The sequence below is a fragment of the Oryx dammah genome, unplaced genomic scaffold, assembly GCF_014754425.2.
Source record: "Oryx dammah isolate SB20612 unplaced genomic scaffold, SCBI_Odam_1.1 HiC_scaffold_14, whole genome shotgun sequence".
In the NCBI taxonomy this organism is placed as follows: Eukaryota; Metazoa; Chordata; class Mammalia; order Artiodactyla; family Bovidae; genus Oryx; species Oryx dammah.
The window spans coordinates 20,230,109-20,257,608 of NW_024070198.1; the positions used below are offsets into that span (position 1 = coordinate 20,230,109).

Consider the following 27,500-nt stretch of genomic DNA (forward strand, 5'->3'; position numbering starts at 1 on the left):
GTTTGGAACTGGTCTGTTTCTTTCAGACCAGGGATACAAAGTATGGGAAATCGATACTACCCCAGCCCTTTAGAGTATTGTAGTGAAGAATATAGAGGTCAATTAAATATTTTGTTAAACTATGATGAGTGCTATGAAAGGAAATTTCAGGGTAGTACTCCTTTTACCAACCACCAGGGACTGGTAGAGAGTTGGTATGAAGGAAAATTTTTAAAGGACTGAATTAAAAACCTAGCTATTTTTGTTTTCTCTTTCCCAGACAAACATCTAGTCCTCTGAGGGCCAACAACAAACTTTTCCATCAGAATGAAGAGGATATTTCAATGCACATTGTTGATAAGTGGAGTGAGCTTGAATGTCTCTACTAACTCCAGGGAAACTTCTGAGAAGAAAAGAGAGCATCGTTATGCCTGCCTTCAGCATGTTTTCTAAGGAAGTCAAGCTTTCTAAATTAGCCCTCCCAGAGATTAAGAAGATGAAACAGGTTATTAGTAATTAACTGTTTGCTATAACTTGCACACTTATGATACAATTGCACAGTGTTTTTCTTTTGCTTATTTATGTATATTTGGGGAATTTTGGCATGAAAGTCAAAGTATTAGTTGCTCAGTTGTGTCCAACTCTTTGCAATCCTATGGACTTGTAGCCTGCCACATTCCTCTATCCATGAAATTCTCCAGGCAAGAATACTGGAGTGAGCAGCCATTCCCTTCTTCAGGGGATCTTCCCAACCCAGAGATCAAACCTGGGTTTGCCTGCTTTGCAGGCAGGTTCTTTACCATCTGAAATAACGCTTTACTGGGGAAGCCGAACTTTGGCATAAACAAGGTTAATTTTACAGGGCTCAAAGAATTATTTTCAGATTTTAAGTTGTTACATATGTATATATATTGAAATATCCTTTTTTTCAGAAACACAAAAATTGAAATTACATTGGTTAAAAGTTTTGTGCACACAACAAAAATATGGAACACTTCACAAATTTGTGTGTCATCCTTGCACAGAGGCCATGCTAATCTTCTCTGTATCATTCCAATTTCAGTGTATGGGCTGCCAAAATGAGCACTGAATATCCTTTTGCAGTCTATTGTTTGTCACAGTTTTGACTGTTTTCCTGCTGATGTTCTCATGGACATTGATGCTGGTATCTTAGCCAGTGATGTTCTAACAGCTGATGGCTGTGTGATACTTGCTATTCAATATGTTTAAGACCACCGATGGTTAATTATAATGTATTTTTTTAGAATCTTTTATCCATCATTAGTTTCAAATAACGAAATTGTTCCATGGGAAAACACAATCCAGTTTTTATAATGTATTGGTCTATGACATACTCCCTGGGAAACATTGTGGCAAACAATGGCAGACTATGGGTGTGTAAAGAAGATATGTGTGTCTTTTAGCCACATTAAGAAAAATATATGCTCAGAAACATGCATATATACACATATATGTAGCTCATCATAAATATATACAGAGAAGATTTCATTAAATGCTAGTGTCCAAGTACAGGAAGTAAATATAAATAAAAGGAAATAATATGTATAATATATATATTTTTAGAAAACTTACGAGTTTTTGCCGAACTAAAATATTTATGACATTTTGATTCCACTTGTTTGACTTAGTATGAATAGAATACTAAATTTCTAATTTAGAAAAATAGATATGCAACAAGCCACAAAGGCTTATGTGTAGCACAGGGAACTATAGTCAATATCTTGAAATAACCTATAATGGGAAATAACTTCAAAAATAATATATGTGTATATGTATAACTGAAGCACACACACAAAAAAAGAATTCTACTTTTTGAAATTTAGTAAAGTTTATCTTATTGCCAATTTTTCTAAATGTCCTATGGACATCTAATAACAACACATGAAATACAAAATTTTTAATATATTTGTGGAGGATATGATTATGCGAAGTTGCTCAGTAGTGTCCGACTCTTTGCGACCCCATGGACTGTAGCCTAACAGGCTCCTCAGTCAGTGGAATTTTCCAGGCAAGAGTACTGGAGTGGGTTGCCATTTTGTTCTCCAGGGGATCTTCCCAACCCAGGGATCAAACCCGGGTCTCCCACACTGCAGGCAGACACTTTACTGCCTGAGCCACAAGGAGGCCCTATTAATATAAATTAATTAAATACAAATGTATTACATTTATATTATTAATGACATCATTCAAGATGCTTCTATTCTGATTTTTTCTGCACTTGATAAAATATTCTCAGAGAAATGTTAATAATTCTCACTATGATTGTATATTTTTTCTTTTCCATTATGTTTCTTCTGATTTTTGCTTTATGTATTTTTGTTTCTTTGTTGTTAAGTTGTCTAAAAGTTTATGATGTCTATCTTCTTTTTGAATTGTACCTTTTATTGTTAAAATATATATCTTTGTTTCACTTAAAATAAATAAATTTTAAAAAGAAAAAAGAAATATGAAGGAAAAAGAGGGCTTTTCCTCTTTTAAAATTTCTGCATTATGAAAAATTTCTACTATTGTTAATAGCATACCTCATTGCCACAAGATATCAAAATATCAAGAATTACCTACATGGTGTGATTATGCTTTCCTGCATTCCCATAGACTGATAAAATATAGTATCAGGGAAAGATGTCATGTACAATACCTGCTCCATCCTGCTGAGGAAACAGTCAATGTAGTCTCGAGGGTTATTATGATTCAGGGACTTTTGATGCTCCTTCACTTTCTCCAGAATAAAGTAGTGAACACTCTTAAGCCTTTTTGAAAATGCTCTGTGCTCTCCAGGGAGAGGCTTTATGAGTTTTGGCCATAGATTGTAAATCTAAAATGAGAACAAAAAACACACAAGCAATTCAGTTTGTGAAGAGACACCAGGGTTTCAAAGTGGAGCACTGAACTCTCTGCAGGGTCTGGCCAAGGAGAATCCCTTCCTCCAGCTTTCAAGCTAAAGAGAAGGGAGGATGACCATCACATACACGAGAGTCGCCCCTTCTCATCTTCTGCTCAACCACCCTCAGCCAACCTCAGAGTAAGAGAGGGGGAGAATGTGCACAGGAGCCTTGAAAGAAATGCAGGGAACTGGGAACACGACGTCTTCTTTTGAGGGAATCACCACACAGAAGCGAGCAGAAGGCAGCCTTCATAGGTGCTGGTCTAAGTGACACTGTACTAATCCACTTGACAAGACACACATGGAAGGTCGGGGCAGTGCTTGCCTTGGTGCATGCTCATGGGACAAGGTGGGCAGCTTGCAGCTCTTTATCCTGCTTGTGGGCTCCCAGTATGCCCAAGAGGTCAAGGGCAAGGGTAAATGGAGACTTGGCCTTACCTGGTTCCAGAGAGAGCTTACTCGATTAAAATTTTTATTTAACAAATCCAGCAGGGAGTGAAGGGTCTTATCGTTGTAGTGGAAACGTTCATTGAAGAGGATGGAGCAGATCACGTTGCAGGTAGCACAGGACAGGGTGAGAGCGGGGTTAAAGGGCTGAGCTGGTGTGAAGAAAAAACAACTCTAACATTTAGAATCTTCATCAGCCTGCGTTAGGGTTTCAAGAAGATGGCCTCCCTCTTCCTCAGATGATACTTATATTTTATTTTCTCTAAACTTCTTCAAATTAGGATGTAAGCATCTTCTACTAATAATACTATATGCTCTACAGTATTATACTATGCTACTACTCTCTCTCTCTCTCAGAAGTCACTCATGTGTCCGACTCTTTGCGACCCCATGGACTGTAGCCCACCAGGCTCCTCCCTCCATAGAATTCTCCAGGCCAGAATACTGGAGTGGGTTGCCATTTCCTTTTCCAGGGGATCTTCCCGACCCAGGGATCAAACCCGGGTCTCCCACATTGCAGGCAGACACTTTAACATCTGAGCTACCAGGGTTTATATTATTCGGTGAATATGGTAATAGTCATAAGAGGAGCAAGTAATATTATAGAATATTTACCACATACTGGATACTGTGTAAATGTTTTGCAAACTGTATTATCCAACCCTCAATCTGAGGTTTGATTTTTAGCCGCATTTTTCAGATGAGGAAACTGCACCTTAGAGAAATTAAATAACTTGCCCAAATTTACACATCCAGTAAGTGCTGAAGTTGGGAGATGAATCCAAACAAAGGGATTCAAGGATCCTAAGTAACAGCTTTGAGTCATTTTCCTCCTGTCCCGCTTTTCCTTGTTAATGCCCTGGTTAATAGAGCAGATTGTGGACTGCTGAGCATCTCCTGAAGGAGGAGCTTTGGTGGGAAGGGCTGTGTGTGCAGTAGCCCCTTGGCCCAAAAGATGGTCCATGGAACACACCCTCTGATTTCCTGAGCTCCTCCACCAGAAACTGGGCCTCCTCCTGGATCCTCTCCTCGAGGCTCCTCTTCCCCATCCCAAAGTCCCTTAGGGTCATAAGGGAGAAGCGGCGCATTTGCTTCCATGTGTCTCCATTGCTGAAAAAGAGTCCTAGGAGAAGAAGCAAAGAGCAGAAAAGTGGTTTTGCATCACAGAATCAGAAATCCCCAGAAGCTGATCTCTTGTGTCCACCCTGCACTGTGCCCACTGCCCCTTATCAGGAATTTAGCAACTGGCCTTTGAAGAGCACAACGTATTCTTTAGTTTGGGTAAAATATTTGTCATAAAGCAAATAAAACCCAAGTTCTGGTCAACAGAGGACAGAGGTGACGGAGACAGGATCATTGGCACTTAGGGAACATTCCCAAGTGTGGGAAGGGCCATCTGTCTGGTTTTGTTAAAGATGGTAAAGACTGGCTTGTGTTCTCACAAACCCCTCTCCTGAGTGTCTGTTTTTGTACTTAATATCCCTCTGACTTGTGGTTTAGTTCTACCCATGACTTCCTCTACTAGAGGATTTGCGACCCCACGGACTGTAACCCACCAGGCTTCTCTGTCCATGGAATTCTCCAGGCCAGAATACTGGAGTGGGTAGCTGTTCCCTTCTGCAGGGGATCTTCCCAACCTAGGGATTGAATCCAGGTCTCCAGCATTACAGGCAGATTCTTTACCAGCTGAGCTACTAGAGTGGGTAGCCATTCCCTTCTCCAGGGGATCTTCCCAACTTGGGGTAACGAACCTAGGTCTCCTGCATTGCAGGCGGATTCTTTAAGGTCCGAGCCACTAAGGAAGCCCCTATTTGAGGACAAGCAACTGCAAAGCAGAGCAATAGGGAATATGCATTTCTATGCACCTCCAAATTTACTACAGCTGTTAGCTAATCTGAACTAGAAGGAACTCAGTATGTTCACACCCAATGCTTTTTCATGTCTTCCTCTGTATATGTCCTGAATTTCCTATTTCTCTCAATGTACTACCAGTTTCCTAGTACCCCAAACCCAAACCTCAGGGCATTTTCACATCCCTCTTACCCTATACAGCTGCATTTGGTAAATCCTGTCGATGCCACCTTCAAAATGTCTTTTTCATCTGTCCCTTCTTGTCAATTCAAACTACACTACCACACTTCAGCTTCTAAGGTTATGATCATCTCAAACCAGTTTCCTGGATTTAGAGTTTCTAGGTTCCTCAAAATCAAACATGAGGACAATTTTTCTGGTGCTAAAAAGCATTCAATGGATTTCCCTATACCCATCTCTCACCATAAAGAAGGCTGAGTGCCAGAGAATTGATGCTTTCGAACTGTGGTGTTGGAAAAGACTCATGAGAGTCCCTTGGACAGCAAGGAAATCAAACCAGTCAATCTTAAAGGAAATCAGTCCTGGATATTCATTGGGAAGACTGATGCTAAAGCTGAATCTCCAATACTTTGGCCACCTGATGCAAAGAGCTGATTCATTTGGAAAGACCCTAGTGCTGGAAAAGACTGAGGGCAAAAGGAGAAGGGGATGACAGAGGATGAGATGGTTGGATGGCATCACTGACTCAATGGGCATGAGAGTGAGTAAACTCAGGGAGATAATGAAGGTCAGGGAAGCCTGGTGTGCTGCAGTCCATAGGGTCACAGAGTTGAACAGGACTTAGCGACTGAACAACAACAAAAACAACCTCCTACCTCCCCACCCAGTCTCATTATGATACCTTTAAACTCCTCAAAACTTTCCATCATTCTCCCCCTTGGCTCTAACTCTGAACCAAAAAAAAAAAAAAAAATCAAAAATTTAAAACAGAGATTAGTTTATTAAGACTATGGATTATGGTTATTGGTTCTGGGCTCTAGAGTTAGGCAAACTGAATTCAAGTCTGCTCCAAAAGTTTCTAATTTGGATGAGCAATTAACTTCTGTTGCCTCAACTTTTCATCTGTTGAATGGAAATAACAAATATCCTCCTCATGGGGCCATCGTCGTAACTGAACACGGTAATACATGTGAAACCCCTAGCATGGTATCTGGCACACAAGAAGTATTTAATAAAAATTAGCTATTATATAATTATAGTTATTACAATAATAATTCAAGTCAATAGTAATCCAATTATTATAATGTCTAACATTTATAATAATTATTGATAGTAACATTATTATTGAACTTTAGGAATATTTTCATCTCTTCAAATTTTTAACTGTTTTTACATCATCTTTAAATCAAAAGGCAGTCATAAGTGTGGCAAAATTATTTATTTAATCCTTAATTAGACTTTCAAATATTGCCATATCTTTTGCGCTTCATTTATTCTTCCTTTTATTTAATAAATTTTCATTGCTCTCCTGTGCCAACAAAGGCATTTTGCTCACCATCCCGCTCTACAAGGGTTAGAGCATTAGCCACTGCAGTCACTGAAAGGCATTCAGGGTGGAGATCAGGGATGAGGTACCCTGTGCTCTGGGGAAACAGACAGAATGGGCCTTCATATAGTTAGATATTTTCAGGAGAAAATTTTATGAACTCAATTTCATTCATTTTCTCATCCTTACAAAAGCACTAAAATCACTTGAGAAGACATCTGATTCTTGTGACTAGGAGCAGCCTTCTACCGAGGTGGGTGTTGATTGTAAGTACCCCCTTCACCGAATCATTTTATATACTGACCTCCGCGTCTAGTTCTGCAGAGTTCTTCAGAGCTATCTGAGGGGCTGTCTCCTGGACTCTAGGCCTCAGTAAGTCCCCAAATAAAAGTGAACTCACAGCTCTCATGTTGTGCACTTTTGTTTAGTTGACACCTGCTATGCATATAGCAGATCCTAAAAATATTACTACTGTGAATGTTCATATTTTCCCACACCTTGTATTCTCTCTCAAGACAGTTTCTACAAATTGCTCCATCATTGTGAACGTCTCTCTGGAGAAGTTTGGCTGTTAAGGGGCAATAAACCTGGGACAGTAACTAAAGCGGCTTGTGAGGTGAGTGCTATGGAATATTCACATGCTCCTGGGAATGGTCCAGTGGAGAGTGAGTTTATCAGTCACAGTCCAACCAAGAAAAGAGAAGCCTAAGTATTTCAAACAAAGGAAATTTAATCCAGGGAATTTGTTTTAGGGTGATGGAAACACTGAGAGGTTAAACCAGGGACAGCCAGACAACTGATAATTATCAACAGAAGAAAACTGCTGCCATCTTCCCATAGAAGGGACAAAGGAGCTCAATGGCTGGGGTTACCTGGCCAGAATTGGAACCAGAGTGGTCCTGTTTTGAAGGAGCTGGAGTTATGGGGGACATGTAGCTCTTGTAAGAGATGCTATCTGAGGCACAGACAGGGGGACCTCTGGCTCTCCTTCCATTCCCCAGCCTCTTGCCAGTTCCTCTCTTTGGTTGATCTCAGCCAGAGCCAGCTGTGGGAATTTCAGCCTGCAGTATTTGTAGCACTGGGAACCAGGGCAAATAAGGGGAAAAGGCAAGTGGCTTTTAAGACAAGAAGAGAGCGATGGATAATCTGGGATGGAGAAGGCATTACCAAAGAAGTAAGATCCTTGGGAAGGTGAGATGCTATAGGATCTGGGGCACATGTGGACACTTTGTCTATTGTAACACAGGGAAAAAAGCAGAATATGGGTGCAGAGGCAGATAGACCTACAGATAAAATGTTAAGAAACTGAGAAAATTCCTTTCTGATGCTTCTGTTGTTACAATGAGTTACGATACAATGGTTCTAAGAGAGGAAATGCATAGTGGGGCTGTGAATACGAGGAATGAAGAGTCTCACAGAGTAGAAAAAGGACCCAGACAGAGAAACATGTAGTAAGTGGCTAATTGAGGTTTAAAGGTATTAATTTAAAGAGAAGTCAGCGTAATTGTGGAGAGAATTTCTCTAGCTATGTTTATCTTCTGAGTACAAACACAGAGAAGATGGTTGAATTCTTTCAGGGCTGGAGTAGATGCCAGGTAAAGGTGATGGCGGGAGAGTGCTAAAATATTTTCTAGGAACTGATTACAGTAAGTGAGCTATATGAAAGCTGCTTTGATTCACTGATGCTGTCAGTTAAAAGTTTAAGGTCAAGGATCTTGATAATATCTATTTCAGAGGGAAATCTGACATCTTGTTGTTGTTGTGTAATCATTAAGTTGTGTCCAACTCAGTGACCCTATGGACTGTAGCCTGCCAGGCTCCTCTGTCCATGGCATTTCCCAGGCAAGAATACTGGAGTGGGTTGCCATTTCCTTCTCCAGAGGATCTTTCTGACCCAGTGACTGAACCTATATCCCTATTTCCAAATTCAAAAGCTTTTGGGGAGTCGAGATCTGAGATTATACATATGAAGCTCACACACAGAAGTCAGTCTCTTCTTTTCCATGAAGGGAGTTCAGCTTTGGTCCAGGGTTGTCTGTGACTCAAGGCTATATATTGTCACCCTGCTTATTTAACTTATATGCAGAGTACATCCTGGGCTGGGCTGGATGAAGCACAAGCTGGAATCAAGATTGCAAGGAGAAATATCAATAACCTCAGATATGCAGGTGACACCACCCTTATGGCAGAAAGTGAAGAGGAGCTAAAAAGCCTCTTGATGAAAGTGAAAGAGGAGAATGATAAAGTTGGCTTAAAGCTCAACATTCAGAAAACGAAGATCATGGCATCTGGTCCCATCACTTCATGGGAAATAGATGGGGAAACAGTGGAAACAGTGTCAGGCTTTATTCTTTTGGGCTCCAAAATCACTGCAGATGGTGACTGCAGCCATGAAATTAAAAGATGCTTACTCCTTGGAAGAAAAGTTATGACCAACCTAGACAGTATATTCAAAAGCAGAGACATTACTTTGCCGACTAAGGTCCGCCTAGTCAAGGCTATGGTTCTTCCTGTGGTCATGTATGGATGTGAGAGTTGGACTGTGAAGAAGGCTGAGCACCGAAGAATTGATGCTTTTGAACTGTGGTATTGGAGAAGACTCTTGAGAGTCCCTTGGACTGCAAGGAGATCCAACCAGTCCATTCTGAAGGAGATCAACCCTGGGATTTCTTTGGAAGTAATGATGCTAAAACTGAAGCTCCAGTACTTTGGCCACCTCATGTGAAGAGTTGACTCATTGGAAAAGACTCTGATGCTGGGAGGGATTGGGGGCAGGAGGAGAAGGGGACTACAGAGGATGAGATGGCTGGATGGCATCACGGACTCGATGGACGTGAGTCTGAGTGAACTCCCGGAGATGGTGATGGACAGGGAGGCCTGGCGTGCTGCGATTCATGGGGTCGCAAAGAGTCGGACACGACTGAGTGACTGAACTGAACTGAACTGAACTGTCTGTGACTCAGTGCAGAAGTCTCTCTAATTCTAGCCTCCACTGCAGGAACACTTGGCTCCCACTTAAACTTCTATTTGTCAGGTTTTCTTGTATCAGTGCTAAGGTGACACTTTCCTCTTCTACCTGTTTGTTAAGGGCAGATTGCTTTTCCAGAGTGAACCACAACCATATCTCTCACCCTTCATTTCGCTTCTGTAGTGTGCCCACCACCACTTCCCCATCAAGAAAGGAAACCTAATTCCTGTCCATTTGGATTAGGGTTGGCTTTTGGGAATTACTTGCAATGAATACAATGGTTCTATGTTCTGAGATTTAGTCTGAAGAAGCTTCACAGCTTGGAATGCTCACATAATTCCTCAGGATGCCCCCTCCTGGACTCCAGGTACCAGCGAGAAGCCCAAGCTACATGGGCAGGCCACTGGCAGATGCTCCGTTGACAGGCCCAGCTGAGCTCAACCTTTGGGTCATCCTTGCCCAAAAGCCAGACTTGTAAGTGAAGAAGCCTCCAGGTGATTTCAGCCCTCAGCTATTTGAACCAAATCACCCTTAGCAGCTTTATTTGGGAAAAACAAAAGGATATCTGCTAAGGCCCAAGGCCTTGTGGATCAGAGAAAAGCCACTTCCACTATGCCTAACTCAAATTCCTGATCACAGAGTCCCTGAGCATTAAAAAAGGCTGGGGGGTGGAGGGTACTGTTTTACATCCAAGTCTGGGGTGGTTTGTTACACAAGGGATAACTGGAATACTTTCCTATTTTTCTCACTTTGTTCAGAATGTATACCTATAATGTAAATATATTTTAAAACATATACTTCTTTATCACACCTGCATTCCTGCTAGTGGGTAGTGTTCCAGGGAAGCAATGCCCTCTCCACACTCACTGTTTTCGGGCAAGTATGTGCATGGGTGAATGATTACATAGCTGTTTACTTCTATTTATGTAAACTAGGTTCCTTAATAGGTGTCTACAGTTTATATGCCCATAGATACAGTAGATTACTTTCCAAAAATGTTATAGCATCTGCACTCCTCCAGGGAAAGAATGAAGAGAAGGCAATGGCAACCCACTCCAGTGTTCTTCCTTGGAAAATCCCAGGGACGGGGGAGCCTGGTGGGCTGCTGTCTATGGGGTCGCACAGAGTCAGACACAACTGAAGTGACTTAGCAGCAGCAGCAGCAGCATTAGGGAAAGAATGAATGGCTATTTAGCCATACCTTTAAGAGTACTAAGTTATTTTAAATTTTGTATTTTAGTGAGTGAACAATGGCATCTAAAACTGGTATATAGATTGAATGAGTAAGGTAAGAAAGGACTTGAGCCGTTGCAATCCGTCAATTAGATAAATGTTTAAAGATTGAGACACTGGGTAAAATAGTGAGTTGATGGTTCAGTTCAGTTCAGTTGCTCAGTCGTGTCCGACTCTTTGTGACCCCATGAATTGCAGCATACCAGTTCTCCCTGTCTATCACCAACTCCTGGAGTTCGCTCAGATTCACATCCATCGAGTCAGTTATGCCATCCAGCCATCTCATCCTCTGTCGTCCCCTTCTCTTCCTGCCCCTAATCCCTCCCAGCATCAAAGTTTTTTCCAATGAGTCAACTCTTCGCATGAAGTGGCCAAAGTACTGGAGTTTCACCTTAGCATCATTCCTTCCAAAAGTTGATGGTTAACAGGAAATATTTCAACAACTTGATTAGTCAGACACAAAATCTGCAGTGCTGTACTACAGAGTTCAAAGATCACTAGGCCAGAAAGCTATCTAGCACTTTAGTAGATATTTCATTTACAAAGCTGTTATTGGTTGAATTGTTTCCCCTCAAAATACTGCTGATGTCCTGGTCCTGGTATCTATGAATTACAGCCTTACTTCTAAATAAGGTCATTACAGCCAATATAACGACCTTATTTGGAAATAGGATCTTTGCAGAGGTAATCAAGTTAAAACAAGATTAGTGAAAGTGAAAGTCACTCAGTCGTGTCCGACTCTTTGCGACCCCATAGACTATACAGTCCATGGAATTCTCCAGGCCAACATACTGGAGTGGGTAGCCTTTCCCTTCTCCAGGGGATCTTCCCAACACAGGGATCAAACCCAGGTCTCCTGCATTGCAGGCAGATTCTTTACCAGCTGAGCCATAGGGAAGCCCAAGAATACTGGAGAGGGCAGCCTATTTGTTCTCCAGCGGATCTTCCCAAATCAGGAATCGAACTGGGGTCTCCTGCATTGGAGGCAGATTCTTTACCAACTGAGCTATGAGGGAAGCAAAATGAGATTAGGGTGGGTACAATCCAATATGACTGTTCAATTAGGTTCAGTTGCTCAGTTGTGTCTGACTGTTTGCAACCCATGGACTGCAGCAAGCCAGGCTTCCCTGTCCATCACCAACTCCCGGAGCTTGCTCAAACACACATCCATAGAATGGGTGATACCATCCAAACTTCTCATCCTCTGACAGCCCCTTCTCCTCCTGCCTTCAATCTTTTCCAGCATCAGGGTCTTTTCAGATGAGTCAGTTCTTCGCATTAGGTGGCCAAAGTATTGGAGTTTCAGCTTCAGCATCAGTCCTTCCAATGAACACCCAGGACTGATCTCCTTTAGGATGGACTGGTTGGATCTCCTTGCTGTCCAAGGCACTCTCAAGAGTCTTCTCCAACACCACAGTTCAAAAGCATCAATTCTACAGCACTCAGCTTTCTTTATGGTCCAACTCCCACATCGATACACAACTACTGGAAAAACCATAGCTTTGACTAGACAGACCTTTGTTGGCAAAGTAACGTCTCTGCTTTTTAACAGGCTGTCTAGGTTGGTCATAACTTTCCTTCCAAGGAGTAAGCGTCTTTTAATTTCATGGCTGCAGTCACCACCTGCAGTGATTTTGGAGCCAAAAAAATAAAGTCTGTCACTGTTTCCATTGTTTCCCCATCTATGCCATGAAGTGATGGAATCAGATGCCATGATCTTAGTTTTCTGAATGTTGAGCTTTAAGCCAACTTTTTCACTCTCCTGTTTCACTTTCATCAAGAGGCTCTTCAGTTCCTCTTCACTTTCTGCCATAAGGGTGGTGTCATCTGCATATCTGAGGTTATTGATATTTTTCCCAGCAGTCTTGATTCTAGTTTGTGCTTCATCCAGCCCAGCATTTCTCTTGATGTACTCTCCATATAAGTTAAATAAGCAGGGTGACAATATACAGCCTTGACGTACTCCTTTCCCAATTTGGAACCAGTCTGTTGTTCCATGTCTAGTTCTAACTATTGCTTCTTGACCTTCATACAGATTTCTCAGGAGGCAGGTAAGGTGGTCTGGTATTCCCATCTCTTTAAGAATTTTCCACAGTTTGTTACGATATACACAGTCAAAGGCTTTGGCATCGTCAACAAAGCAGCAGTAGACGTTTTTCTGGAACTCTCTTTTTTGCTTTTTTGATGATCCAGTGGATGTTGGCAATTTGATCTCTGGTTCCTCTCCCTTTTCTAAATCCATTTTGAACATCTGAATGTTCACAGTTCACTTAATGGTCATAGTAAACCAAGAGAAAGCACTGGTCATAGCAAACACACTCTTCTAACAACACAAGAGAAGACTACACAAGGACATCACCAGATGGTCAATGTCAAAATCAGATTGATTATATTCTTTGCAGCCAAAGATGGAGAAGCTCTATACAAAGAGCAAAAACAAGACTGGGAGCTGACTGTAGCTCAGATCATGAACTCCTTATTGCCGAATTCAGACTTAAGTTGAAGACAGTAGGGAAAACCACTAGACCATTCAGGTATGACCTAAATTAAATACCTTATGATTATACAGTGGAAGTGACAAATAGATTCAAGGGATTAGATCTGATAGAGTGCCTGAAGAACTATGGACAAAGGTTCATGACATTGTACAGGAGGCAGTGATCAAGACCATCCCCAAGGCAAAGAAAAAAAAAAACACAAAAAGGCAAAATGGCTGTCTGAGGAGGCCTGACAAATAGCTGAGAAAAGAAAAGACACAAAAGGCAAAGGAGAAAAGGAAAGATATACCCATTTGAATTTAGAGTTCCAAAGAATAGCAGGGAGAATAAGAAAGCCTTCCTTGGTGATCAATGCAAAGAAATAGAGGAAAACAATAGGATGGGAAAGACTAGAGATCTCTTCAAGAAAGCTAGAGATACCAAGGGAACATTTCATGCAAAGATGGGTACAATAAAAGACAGAAATGGTATGGACCTAACAGAAGCAGAAGACAGTAAGAAGAGGTGGCAAGGATACACAGAAGAACTATACAAAAAAGATCTTCATGACTCAGATAACCATGATGGTGTGATCACTCAGCTAGAGCCAGACATCCTGGAATGTGAAGTCAAGTGGGCCTTAGGAAGCATCACTACAGACAAAGCTAGTGGAGGTGATGAAATTCCAGTTGAGCTATTCCAGATCCTAAAAGATGATGTTGTTACAGTGGTGCACTCAATATGCCAGCAAACTTGGAAACTCAGCAGTGGTCACAGGACTTGCAAAGGTCAGTTTTCATTCCAATCCCAAAGAAAGGCAATGCCAAAGAATGTTCAAACATGACTGTATGCTTCTAGAAAGGGGAAACTTGGACACAGAGACATGCAAACAACAGAGAATGCCATGTGAACATGAATCAGAGATTAAGGTGATACATCTACGAGTCAAGGAACAAAACAGTTTACCAGAAAAGCACCAGAAGCTAGGAGAGAAGCATGAAACCTTTTCTTCCTCACAGCTCTTAGAATGAACCAACCTCATTAACGTCTTGATCTTAGATTTCTAGACTCCAAAACTGTAAGACAATAAAATTCTGTCCTCCTACGGTTTGTACCCAATTTTTGGTACTTTATTATGACAGCCCCAGGAAACTAATGCAGAAGGAAAACTAAAATACCCATGAACGGTTTTTCTCTTTGTTATTTTCCAGGATAGAAAGTTTTAGGAAAAGAAAAGCTGAATTAATGGCAACCCACTCCAGTATTCTTGCCTAGAGAATCCTATAGGCTAGGAGCCTGGCAGGTCACAGTCCATGGGTGCTGGGGTCCAGCGCTGGTGGATCCAGGGAATTCAAAGGGGAGATGGCGTCGGCGATCAGGAAAACAATAGCTTAATTAAGTATTAATTAAAGATATAAAGAGAGACTTAATAAGGATAGCTCAGTGGGAAAAATCAGTGGAGAAAAGGGGCTGAATAACTTGGTTTATGTGGAATACCAATAAAACCTTGAGACAAGAGGTTTGCACCACCTACATAGGCCACGGGCATCTTTCCATTCTCCTGAAGGAGAGGAGACACTAAGGCCTCCCGGTCAGATCTTAGAAGACCAGGCATAATTAGCAGGCTTGGTGGGCATCCACGCTCCAGATGGGAATTCAGCCAGGAAAACGGAGAACAAGACACGGGGGAATCAGTCTTTCCAGGAACTGATCCATTTTCTTTATTTTCCAGGTTTGCTTATATACTTTTTGTTATACATAGAGATAGAATACAAAGTCACGCATGGTCAGCAGACCTGACCTTTATCAAAATCAGGTGCTTCATATAAATGTATACAAAAGGTCTTACGTGGCTTTACATCATCTTCTGGCCATGAGGCCTGCTTACATTTTATGGCCCTTTCTTTCTCATAATGGTCAGTCAACCAGAAAACCTATTTTCCAGGGGTGATTTTTCTTAAACCAGGCACCAGATAAAGTTGCATTCCTATAGGGTGAAGGTGCAGTGGGTTACTATTAAGAAAGGAATTTAGTCAGCCTAAAGTTTAACATGATTAATATCAAAGGTTAATACCTATTTCTCCTATATGCTAGTTATATTCCTTTATGTGTATAAGGGCAGGGAATATGGAGACTTGGCAGCAAATATTGGCCCAACAAATGAAAACCCTTCACCACTAATACTATACTAATAATTTTCTAACTTCTCAAAAGAGTCTGTATTTAGAAAGTTTAAAGCATCTTGTGCCTCTCACGGTTGGGAGGCTGTGAACAATCACATGTGGCCGGATGAACCTGTCAGGCAAGCTACAGAACTTTCAGAGGAGTTTGTAAGTTGAAACACTCTTGTCACGCCCAGGAATTTATTAACTGGAGCTCTAAGTTAACTCCTTCTCAGAGAGAGGTGGTGGGGGACAGCTCCCCGTAAAGTCAGAGGTGTAGGTGAGAGCATGAAGCAGTAAAGTAGGCAGACTCTGGTTTTGGGGGTAGATGCTTGGGAACAGGGGGTCTCCTGAGGTTTGATCCCGCCTTTGTGTATGCCGAGCCTCCTTGCTCATGACCTTTGCCACGGGTGGAGTTCCTCATGCTGGCTCCTGGCACATGGGGTCACAAGAGTTGGACACAAGGTAGTGACTAAACCAACCAATCACCAGTTCCCATTACAGGCAAGTGAGAAGCCTGTAACAATAATTTTATAGGAAGGTTGAAAAACCAATATTCTCAGAGTTGTGAAAACAGCAATTTTTTTCTCCCTCTTGAGCTCAATCACACAATTGCACTTATCTCACATGCTAGGAAAGTAATGCTCAAAATTCTCCAAGCCAGGCTTCAGCAATACATGAACCATGAACTTCCAGATGTTCAAGCTGGTTTTAGAAAAGGCACAGGAATCAGAGATCAAATTGCCAACATCAAATTGACAGATCATCGAAAAAGCAAGAGAATTCCAAAAAAACATCTCTTTCTGCTTTATTGACTATGCCAAAGCTTTTGACTGTGTGGATCACAAGAAACTGTGGGAAATTCTTTAAGAGATGGGACTACCAGACCACCTGACCTGCCTCTTGAGAAACCTGTATGCAGATCAGGAAGCAACAGTTAGAACTGAACATGGAACAACAGACTGCTTCCAAATAGGAAAAGGAGTACGTCAAGGCTGTATATTGTCACCCTCCTTATTTAACTTATATGCAGAAACTTATATACATCATGAGAAACACTGGGCTGGAAGAAACACAAGCTGAAATCAAGATTGCTGGGAGAAATATCAATAACCTCAGATATGCAGATGACACCACCCTTATGGCAGAAAGTGAAGAGGAACTAAAAAGCCTCTTGATGAAAGTGAAAGAGGAGAGTGAAAAAGTTGGCTTAAAGCTCAACAATTCAGAAAACGAAGATCATGTCACCTGGTTCCATCACTTCATGGCAAATAGATGGGGAAACAGTGGAAATAGTGTCAGACTTTATTTTTTTGGCTCCAAAATCACTGCAGATGGTGATGGCAGCCATGAAATTAAAAGACACTTACTCCTTGGAAGGAAAGTTATGATCAGCCTAGACAGCATATTAAAAAGCAGAGACATTACTTTGTTAACAAAGGTCCATCTAGTCAAGGCTATGGTTTTTCCTGTGGTCATGTATGGATGTGAGAGTTGGACTGTGAAGAAAGCTGAGCGCCAAAGAATTGATGCTTTTGAACTGTGGTGTTGGAGAAGACTCTTGACAGTCCCTTGGACTGCAAGGAGATCCAACCAATCCATCCTAAAGGAGATAAGTCCTGGATGTTCATTGGGAGGACTGATGCTGAAGCTGAAACTCCAATACTTTGGCCACCTTATGTGAAGAGTTGACTCACTGGAAAAGACTCTGATGCTGGGAGGGATTAGGGGCAGGAGGAGAAGGGGACGAGAGGATGAGATGGCTGGATGGCATCACCAACTCAATGAACATGAGTTTGAGTAAACTCCGGGAGTTGGTGATGGACAGGGAGGCCTGGCATGCTGCAGTTCATGGGATCTCCAAAGAGCTGGACATGACTGAGCAACTGAACTGAACTGAGCTGAGCTCAATCAAGCCCAATACCTTCTGCTCCAATTAAAAATTAATTTCAGGATTTCCCTGGTGGTAGTGGTAAAGAGTCTGCCTGCCAATGCTGGAGACATGGGTTCAATCCCTAGCTGGGATATATCCCACATGCCACAGAGCAAAAAATCCTGTGCACCACAAGTATTGAGTCTGTGCCCTAGAGACCAGGACCTGCAACTACTGAGCCCACATGGTACAACTACAGAAGCCTGCGTGCCCTCGAGCCCGTGCTCCCCAACAAGAGAAGCCACTGCTATGCGAAGCCCACACACCACAACTAGGAGTCGCCCCACTCGCTGCAACTAGGGAAAAGCCTGTACAGCAGTGAAGACTCTGCAGATACAAATATAAATAAATAGAAAATTAATTCCAAAGCTCACACACAGCCAACGGCATCAACTTGTTTTTTTAAAAAAGGGAAGAAATAGAGGGAAGGTTTGGTTGTTTCTTTAGGTAAGCATGTATATCTAATGTAAGAGAGATTAAAAGTTGTTTCTTTTTCATCACTTAGTACACTGCATAATATTTAATTAATTATTCATAAATATGCTTTGAAAAGAATTAAGTTTCTATTTCTTTGGGGCTTGCAATTTTATGATTTTAAATGGATTAGAGGAGATTTTCAGGCTGTCCTAGGTTTGTTTTATTGTGTAATACTTCATATGTCTAAGTTTTGAAACATAGTAAGAAAATAATTATCTGTGAGCCTGTTGTCCCACTGAAGAACTTGAGCTTGACTAAGTACCATTGTAGCTCTGTGTGTTACCGCTCTGATCTTACCACCCTCTCTCCACCCCCTCACTCCCACCTCTCCACCCCTCCACCAGCCCCAAACCAGGAGCTGACATTGAAAACACAGCAATTTCTGTACCTAGTCATCTGTTTGTTGTTGCTGCCACTATGCCACCGCAATCTTTGTACCCTGTGAAATGACACCCTAAGCATGGCTCTCTAAATCCTAAGACCTTTGGGTAACAACTGTTATTTTCAAAATGTTCCCAGATTGCTTTTTTTAAAATCACAATCATATTTGCAGATTTACCTTAAAGGGAACTTGGAGTCTGTTTTTGATGTTTATCTCAATAGAATTATCAGAGTATCTGTTGTACCAAAAAAAAAAAAATGTGTTTTTTGTCCCCATTCATGGGACACAGCTTCTAAATCCTTGGATTTTTCCACTTCTAACACAGAAGTTTGTTATTCATGCTGAGCCTCTGGGATCACACTTGAGTTTATGATAAAGAGGTGACTCATGGTAGATTCCTAAACAGTGTCAAGATGGAGTTGGCCATGCCAGAAAGATGAACTTTGTATTTAGAGAACTGAAGCTTTCACCCAAGTGATATCAGCCAGATCTTAGGGCTTTCAAGGAATGGAAGAAGCTAGAGACTGAGTTCTATCGGATGTCCAATCAATCAATCAACTGTGCTCAAGTAATGAAGTTCCAGTGAAAACCTCCAGACACCAAAGCTCTGATGAGATTCTGGGTTGGTGAATATACCAACACATTGAATGAGTAACGCATTCTGATTTCTTGCAAGAGAATATAGAAGCTCTGCATTTGGGGCACTCCTAAACCTTGTCCAATGTGTCTCTCCATTTGTAGCTTTCATATGTAATAGAATTGTGATTCTAAGTATGGCATCTTCCTGAGTTCTGTGAGTCATTCCAGTGAATTATTGAACCTAGGGGGTCATGGAAACCCTGCATTTTTAGCCAGCTGGTTATAAGTGTGGGTAATCTGGAGACCCCTGGACTTGTGGCTGACATCAGAAGCGAGGGTAGTCTTTTGGAGAACGATGCCCTTAACGTAAGGCTTACCAGGTGGTCACCAGTGGTAAAGAAACTGCCTGCCATTGTAGGAGACATAAGAGACCTGGGTTTGATTCCTGTGTCGGGAAGATCCCCTGGAGAAGGGCATGGCAACCCTCTCCAGTATTCTTGGCTGGGGAATTCCATGAACAGAGAAGTCTAGCAGGCCACAGTCCATAGGGTCACAAAAAATGGGACATGACTGAAGCAACTTAGCATGCGCGTGCACGCGCACACACACAGAGACACACACATACTTAACATGTGGAGTATGGACTAACTCTGAGTAGTTAGTATCTGAACTGCAGTGCAGTACTGCAGCATCTAATTTATTGCTTGTTGCAAAACAGACACTCATTAGGTTAATCACACTTTTTTGCTAAAAAGAATTAACTTGTATTTTGAAACATACCGTATCCTCTCTGGGTATCGTCAATAATAGGAATACGTGCTCTGCCAAGGAATTCATCACCTTGGTCAATTAGAGCTTCCTTCACCGCCTCATATCCATGTAAGACCACCGTGGTCTGGGATCCAAGGTACAGAGTGTAAACAGGGCCATATTGTTTGGCCAGCTGTAAAGAGATGCAAACAACTATAAGGGCTATTGTGAAATCTCTCCATTGGAGGCTTCAGCGAGAATTAACTAATGATTCACACGTAGCTTAGACTTTGCTCCATTAAGTTCCTTTCAGTAATTTAACCTGGGCTACAGTCATGGATTCATTCTTTCCTTCAGCTATACATGCAACCATTGAGCAATATAAATATTCACTAAGCAATTATATTCTGTCAGACATTGTGCCGGGAACCCTCATGGAACTTAGAGTCTAGTGGAAGTAACAGGCATAAAACAAACTACATTTGCAATACAAGCTGCACATGATTCTATGAAAGTGGTAAAGAATGTACTTATGCTAGATGATAATGGGAAAACAATAAAATAGATGAAAATTCTATGAGGAGGTGACATTTAAGATAAAACTAAAGATGAGAAAGAAGCAGACATGATAAGAGAAAGAGAGCTTACTTAGTAGGTATTAAAAAGAATGAGATCTATATATTTATGATAGCATTGTGTCAAGGGGAAAAATAGAGTACTAAAACAGCTGCCAGCTAGGGATTCGTTTTCAAATGTATTTTACATCCATGCATGTGAATTTAAAGTAGCCATTTGAAAGTACTTATGTGAAGATGTATGATGGTATGGAAACATGTTCATGTTCTAAATAGTTGAAAACAAATAAAATTACATTTAAAGATCCATATGCATATTGCAATCTTCCATTTTTTTAAGTAAAATTTTTAAATGGCAAAACTCACTGAAATTGCCACCTCTTTTCTTTCTGCCATTCCTACACTTTTAAAAACTTACACTTAAATGGTAGAGACTTTTGCCACTTTATTTTCTCTGTCCAAGGAAAATGAAACTATTTTCTTGGTTCCTCTGAAGGAGTGTCTTTCTGTATTTTGGGGCACAAAATATCAGGCCCTTCTCTTCCAACCTCACCCTCAGCTGATGATGTTGCTCCGTAATTCACAGAGATAATAGAAATAATAGAAGAGAATGTCCATGTGCTTCTACCATAGTTTCTTGTTCACTTGTATCTGTACCCATATACATAGTTTTCTGTTAATATAAATGACTTTCCATGCTTCAAAAAAGGCCCAATTCTCCAGCTTATGCCCTGGATTCCATTCCCTTTTAGCTATGGCAACTTGACTTTCCTTTTTTACAGCAATGTTGAACATCACCCTATTTCTCTTCCTCCCCCCCGTCCCTGGCAACCACCATTCTACTCCCTACTTCTATGACTCTTTGAGAGTCCCCATGTGAGTTCATACAGTATTTGTCCTTTGGTGTCTGGCTTCTATAATTTAGGATATTCTCAAGGTTCATCCATGTTGTTGTCAGTGACAGGATTTCCTCCTTCATTAACTGGAAATAATATTCCTGCGTGTGTGTGTGTGTGCGTGCACATCGTACTTTCTTTATTCATTGGTCAGATGACAGTAATTAGGGAATTTTTGGAGAATGTATACTTGCACAGTGAACTCAAAGGAGTGAATGTCACTCAGGGAGCAGAGCTGAGCTGTGTCAGAGCAAGGCGTGAGGATCACTCTTCAAGAGGAGGATCACAAATTATCCCATAGATTAGTCTGAAATAGTAATAATAATATAAAAGGACATTATTTACTTTTTTTTTACATTTGCTTGTCTTTTGGTTTGTGTTATCTGCAGAGAGGATTAGAAGACTTTTGGTTAAAATATGTTCTGACTTCAGAATTTTCCCATTCACTAGAATTCAATCCTCAGATCAGGTTAACACACTTCACTATCACCTCTAAAGTGATCCAATTCAGAAAAAAATAAAGGGGGTGGGGGAGAACACCTGTCTTGTAATACAGAAATAGATACACCAAAGTGCCTTAGCAGTGAGTAAAACTATTAATAAGAAAACTTAAAGATGACACAAAGATAATCTGAAGGTGACTCCCCTTTATCTGGAGATGACCAGCCCCGAATAGAACCCCCTTACCTTGGAAAGAGATGCAGGGATGTCCTTGAGGTTTAGTTGCATCAGATTCCCAATGATGGGAAGGGGAGTTGGACCAGGAGGGAGCTTTCCCAAACCTTTGTGACTTTTCTTCCACACAAAAAGAAAAACCAGGCAAGTGACACAAATCACAAGAGCAAGAGTAGTGATTTCCAGTCGTTCCATCTTGGTTACTCGGTGTTAGTAACTGTTTGGGTTGCTTGTTAGCAAAGTTTTGTACACACCCAGGGTATGATTTGTAAGTCAAAGGCTGGTCTGAGTTCTTGGACTTAGGAAACAAACAACCTGGAACTGGTTTTGGCCGTATTTACCTTCCTGAAGCTTGAGATTGGGATGGATTCATCTTTCCTACCTCTCATTCACAAAATCTGCAATTTTTGATTTTTAAGCCTCTCCATTACATGTACTATTTCCTTTCAGCACTAACGATACATTAACTATAAAGCTGGGGGATTTAGAGGTACAAACTATTAGGTATAAAATAAACTACCAAGACGTATGGTACAACATGGAGAATATAGCCAATATTTTATAACTATAAAAAGTATAACCCTTGAAATTTGCAAACCACTATATTGTATGCCTGTAATGTATAATATTGTATAGCAACTATACTTCAATAATTTTTAAAAAGCTAACCAAATTTTTAAATTGCAATCTATAATGATTGTTTTTTAAAGTGTTAAACTAACCTTATATTCCTAGGATGGACAGCTCTTCTTTCTCATGATGTAGTAAAACATTTGATCTGCCATTACTTTGTTATGGATTTCTGTACTTATGTACATGTAGACTATTGGTTTGCAATTCTGTTCTCTGTAATGTGTTTGTCTGGTTTTAACATCAGATTTATGATAGCCAGATAAAGTAATTTGGCAAATGTTCCATTTTTTCTTTTTAATAAATGAGTTTTTAAAGTTTTAATTAAAAGATTCATGTTATTTTTCCTAAAAAGTTTGATGAAATACTAGAGTGAAACAATCTGGTACTTTCCTTGTAGGAAATTTAAGAGAAAAATCCTTTTTTCCTCTTATTACAGCTGGCGTTTGACGCACACCAGGTAAGAAAAAAAGGAATACTGCAGGGTGATGGGAAGACTGGACCTTTCCCATTTTTGAGGATGTAGCTGAACTTTTATTGGCGGTCCTAGTAAAATATATAACTCTCTTTTCTAGGCAAGTCCTTCTTTCAGGTTTCCTTCAAACAACGCCTTTACTCTCCCATAAGAATATGAGGACTCAGAGATTTTGAATAGGAAGATTCTCGTTGGGTAGCAGTCTCTTTAAATTATGAGCTGGCTATGTAGAGGGCAAGTTATGGAAGACTGTCAGGAGAGGAGGTTGAGAGAAAGAGAGAAACATGTCTTCTCTGGGAACACTGGAAGCAAGCAAGTTTTTCAAAGTTATTGCTGGGATCTCGTGAAGGCCCAGGTTGCTACCACGGTGAGAGCAAAGGCACCAGCACCACAGTTATGGTGATACCACTTGGCTCCCCTTCACTTTGAGGTCCTATGGGCCCATTCTGGTTCCAAATAGGAAAAGGAGTACGTCAAGGCTGTATACTGTCACCCTGCTTATTTAAGTTCTGTGCAGAGTACATCATGAGAAATGCTAGGCTGGAAGAAGCACAAACTGGAATCAAGATTGCCGGGAGAAATATCAATAACCTCAGATATGCAGATGACACCACCCTTACGGCAGAAAGTGAAGAGGAACTAAAAAGCCTCTTGATGAAAGTGAAAGAGGAGAGTGAAAAAGTTGGCTTAAAGCTCAACATTCAGAAAACGAAGATTATGGCATCTGGTCCCATCACTTCATGGGAAATAGATGGGGAAACAGAGGAAACAGTGTCAGACTATTTTGGGGGGCTCCAAAATCACTGCAGATGGTGACTGCAGCCATGAAATTGAAAGACGCTTACTCCTTGGAAGGAAAGTTATGACCAACCTAGATAGCATATTCAAAAGCAGAGACATTACTTTGTCAACAAAGGTCTGTCTAGTCAAGGCTATGGTTTTTCCACTGGTCACGTATGGATGTGAGAGTTGGACTGTGAAGAAAGCTGAGCGCCGAAGAATTGATGCTTTTGGACTGTGGTGTTGGAGAAGACTCTTGAGAGTCCCTTGGACTGCAAGGAGATCCAACCAGTCAATTCTGAAGATCAGTCCTGGGTGTTCTTTGAAAGGAATGATGCTGAAGCTGAAACTCCAATACTTTGGCCACTTCATGTGAAGAGTTGACTCACTGGAAAAGACCCTGATGCTGGGGGGGATTGCGGGCAGGAGGAGAAGGGGACAACAGAGGATGAGATGGCTGGATGGCACCGCCGACTTGATGCACATGAGTCTGGGTGAACTCCGGGAGTTGGTGATGGACAGGGAGGCCTGGCGTGCTGCGATTCATGGGGTCACAGAGTCGGACATGACTGAGCGACTGAACTAAACTGGTCCTATCCTGCACCTGTAACCTGTGCTGCACTCTCAGGGACACAGCATAGCTTGCATTACGGAAAAGGTCTATGGCATCCTGGTGCAGCAGATTCTTTAGGTCTCGGCCATTGACCGAGCAGATCTTATCACCCTCCTGCAGCCATCCATCCAGGGCCACAGCCCTGTTCTTTGATGTGGCTGATGAAGATGCTACTGTCATTGGAGACATACTGCTGATCTGTCCTATCGATGATGTTGAAGCCCAGGCCTGATGGTCCTCTAGTAAGACTGATCTCTTCCTCAGTAACCAAGTAATCTGCTCTTCTGTTCATAGTGAGGACTGGCACAGGTGAAGGCGAGAATCACTCCTGGCAGTAGCCACAACACTGCACTTTTGGTTTAATCAGCCCACGAACCAGTAAAGGGCCTTGTGGGAAAATTTTTGTTAATATAGCGAATTTTTTTAAAAGTTCTAGAAATGGATAATGGTGATGATTGTACAAAGTTGTGATTGTGCTTAATGCCACTGACCCGTACATTTTAAAATGTTAAAATGATATACTTCATGTATATTTTACCATAATAAAATGATTACCTAGTTGGTATTTGATAACTGTTCTCATTTGTATTTGTATTTAAGATAATTAATGCTTTGCTGATTTATTCTTTGAGATAAATCTTACTATTAATAGCAATGTCTCAGAATCTAGACATTATTTTATGGCAAATTTGTTATAATAAATCTTTTTCAAAAATCTAAAAAAATCTACTGTGGTTTCCTACTATATATTATAGAAAACATTAGACCCATTTTATTCATTGCAATTAATTCCCAAAAGCCAACCCCAGTCCAAACAGATAGGAATTAGGTTTCCTTTCTTGATGGGGAAGTGGTGGTGGGCACACTACAGAAGAGAATGAGGGGTGAAAGATATGGTTGTGGTTGGTTCTAGGAAATGCAATCTGCCCTCAACAAGCAGGTGGAAGAGGAAAGTATCACCTTTGCACTGATGTAGGAAAACCCGAGGAAAAGAAGTGGGAGCCAAGTTAGCACTAAAATTCATTAAATTGTTTCAGCTTTACTATTTTTCTCTAATTCCAGAACTCTATTTTTCCACAGCAGACTATTTGCTTCCATTAAACAACCTTATTAGGCTGCATTCATATATGCGTTACATGTGGGGCTACAGCCAGTGATAGGTTTGGGCATGAAGAACCTAGGTAGAGGTAATTAGCTTGAAGTGTGAACGTTGCTCAGTCCTGTCCGACTCTTTGCGACCCCGTGGACTATATATAGTCCATGGAATTCTCCAGACCAGAATACTGCAGTGGGTAGCTATTCCCTTCCCCAGGGGATCTGCCCAACTCAGGGACTGAACCTGGGTCTCCTGCATTGCAGGTGGATTCTTTATCAGTTGAGCCACCAGGGAAACCCATATACATATATGTATACATATACATGGGCTTCCCTGGAGACTCAAATAGTAAAAGAATCTGCCTACAATGTGGGAAACTCAGGTTTGATCCCGGAGTTGGGAAGATCCCCTGGAGAAGGGAACAGCTACCCACTCCAGTATTCTTGCCTGGAATTCCATGGACAGAGGAGCCTGGTGGGCTACAGTCGATGGGATTGCACAGTCAGACAGGACTGGGCAGCTAACACTTTCATATACACTGCTGTAGTCCTTCCAGCACCTTCTGTGAAATCAGCATCCACTGATGATTATTCTGAGTTGCTTGCAAACATCTGTTTGCAGACATTACACAATGAGGTCAATTATGGACTTTGAAATGCTTGAAAACGTTGGACTGGTAAACATGTAAACATGTGCAGAAAGGGCAGTTTTCAAGTTACCTAATCAATTTCCCTACTTAAAAACCTTAAAAGGTACTTTTCTTAATTTGTGAATTTTTAATAGACCTTTCATTACTAAGATTTTGTTTCTAGAGCAGTTTTATAGCAAAATTGAGCAGAAGATACAGAGAGTTCTCATATACTCCCTGCCTCTATTATGTCCTGAACCAGAGTGGTATATTTGCATGTGTATGTCCAGTTATTCCAGCACAATTTGTTGAAAAGACTTTTTTCTCCATTGCATTACCTTTGTTCTGTGACAAAGACTGGTTGAGTATGTGGGTCCATTTCTGGACTCTCTTTTCTGTCCTATTAATCTACTTGTCTCTTTGTTTTTTTGCCAACAACAGTCTTGATCACTGTAGTTTTATAAGTCTTGAACTTGGGTCATGGCCTCCAACTTGGTTTTTCACTATTACACCATCTATTCTACTTCTCTATATATACTTTAGAATCATTGTCAATATTCATGAAATAACCTGTTGGGATTTTAACTGAGATTGCATTGAATCTATAGATCAGGTTAGAAAGAAGTAACACACTGACAGTATTGTCTTCCTATCCACAAACATGGAATATCCTCATCTGTATCAACTCTTCCTTGATTTACTGAAGTTCTGTAGTTTTCCTTATATAGATCTTAACAGACACATATTTTGTGAGATTTATACCTATTTCACAGTTTGGGGTGCTAATATAAATGTTATTGTGCTTTAAATTTCAAATCCTGCAATGTTTTGCTAGAAGGTTTATAACCTTTGGAAATATCACTGATATGTAATAAGGCTCAGAAGGCCCACCACATTCCTCTTCCCCACTTGACACCTACCTTACCAGTCTCATTTTTTTGGTGCTTCTACTCTTGCTAATGTTACACCTGTATCAAACTTTGGTCTATTCTTGGAAGGTTCTTGAACTGAGATCTTCACATTATAAGGCTTCACATGTGAGCATTTTTTAAAATAACAGCTTTATTGAGATGTAAGTCACATACAATTCACTCTTTTAAAGCACACAGTTCACTTTGTGTGGACATGTTTTGATTCTTCTGGGTAGGTATCGAGAAGTGGAACTGCTGGGTCATATGGTTAATTCCATGTTTATCATTTTGAGGAACTGTCAGAACATAGTCCAAAATAACTACCAGTTTCCACTACTACTAGTAATGTATGAGGTCTCCAATTTCTCCACATCCTTGCCCATACTTGTTACTGTCTTTTTTGTTAGAGTTACTGTGATGGGTATAAAGTGCTATCTCATTACTGTTTTGAGCGACATTTCTCTAATGACTAATGATGTTAAACATCTTTCATGTTCATTTCAGCCATTTGAGGATCTTCTCCGAAGAAATGTCTAGAGATCCTTCACCCAATAAAAATTTTGTTAAAAAT

General features: G+C 40.9%; 1 protein-coding gene, 1 non-coding gene and 1 pseudogene across 2 annotated transcripts in view; all 3 read right to left on the reverse strand.

Annotated features, from left to right (window-relative positions):
- LOC120873527 (cytochrome P450 2C23-like) overlaps window positions 1–22,188 on the reverse strand; it is a 29,779-nt gene extending 7,591 nt beyond the window's left edge. Inside the window, exons 1-5 of the mRNA XM_040254210.1 lie at window positions 21,809–22,188; window positions 19,681–19,843; window positions 4,305–4,454; window positions 3,323–3,483; window positions 2,639–2,815 (exon numbers count right to left, since the gene is read on the reverse strand). Coding sequence (XP_040110144.1) covers window positions 2,639–2,815; window positions 3,323–3,483; window positions 4,305–4,454; window positions 19,681–19,843; window positions 21,809–21,991 — 834 coding nt within the window. The 5' untranslated portion in view covers window positions 21,992–22,188. The remainder of the gene's footprint in view (window positions 1–2,638; window positions 2,816–3,322; window positions 3,484–4,304; window positions 4,455–19,680; window positions 19,844–21,808) is intronic.
- On the reverse strand, window positions 960–1,066 carry LOC120873999. Its single transcript, XR_005723573.1, has one exon. It is a non-coding gene; the product is annotated as a U6 spliceosomal RNA (small nuclear RNA).
- Window positions 22,189–23,228: 1,040 nt separating the features above from the next.
- On the reverse strand, window positions 23,229–24,586 carry LOC120873528 (annotated as a pseudogene).
- Between the last annotated feature and the right edge of the window lie 2,914 nt (window positions 24,587–27,500).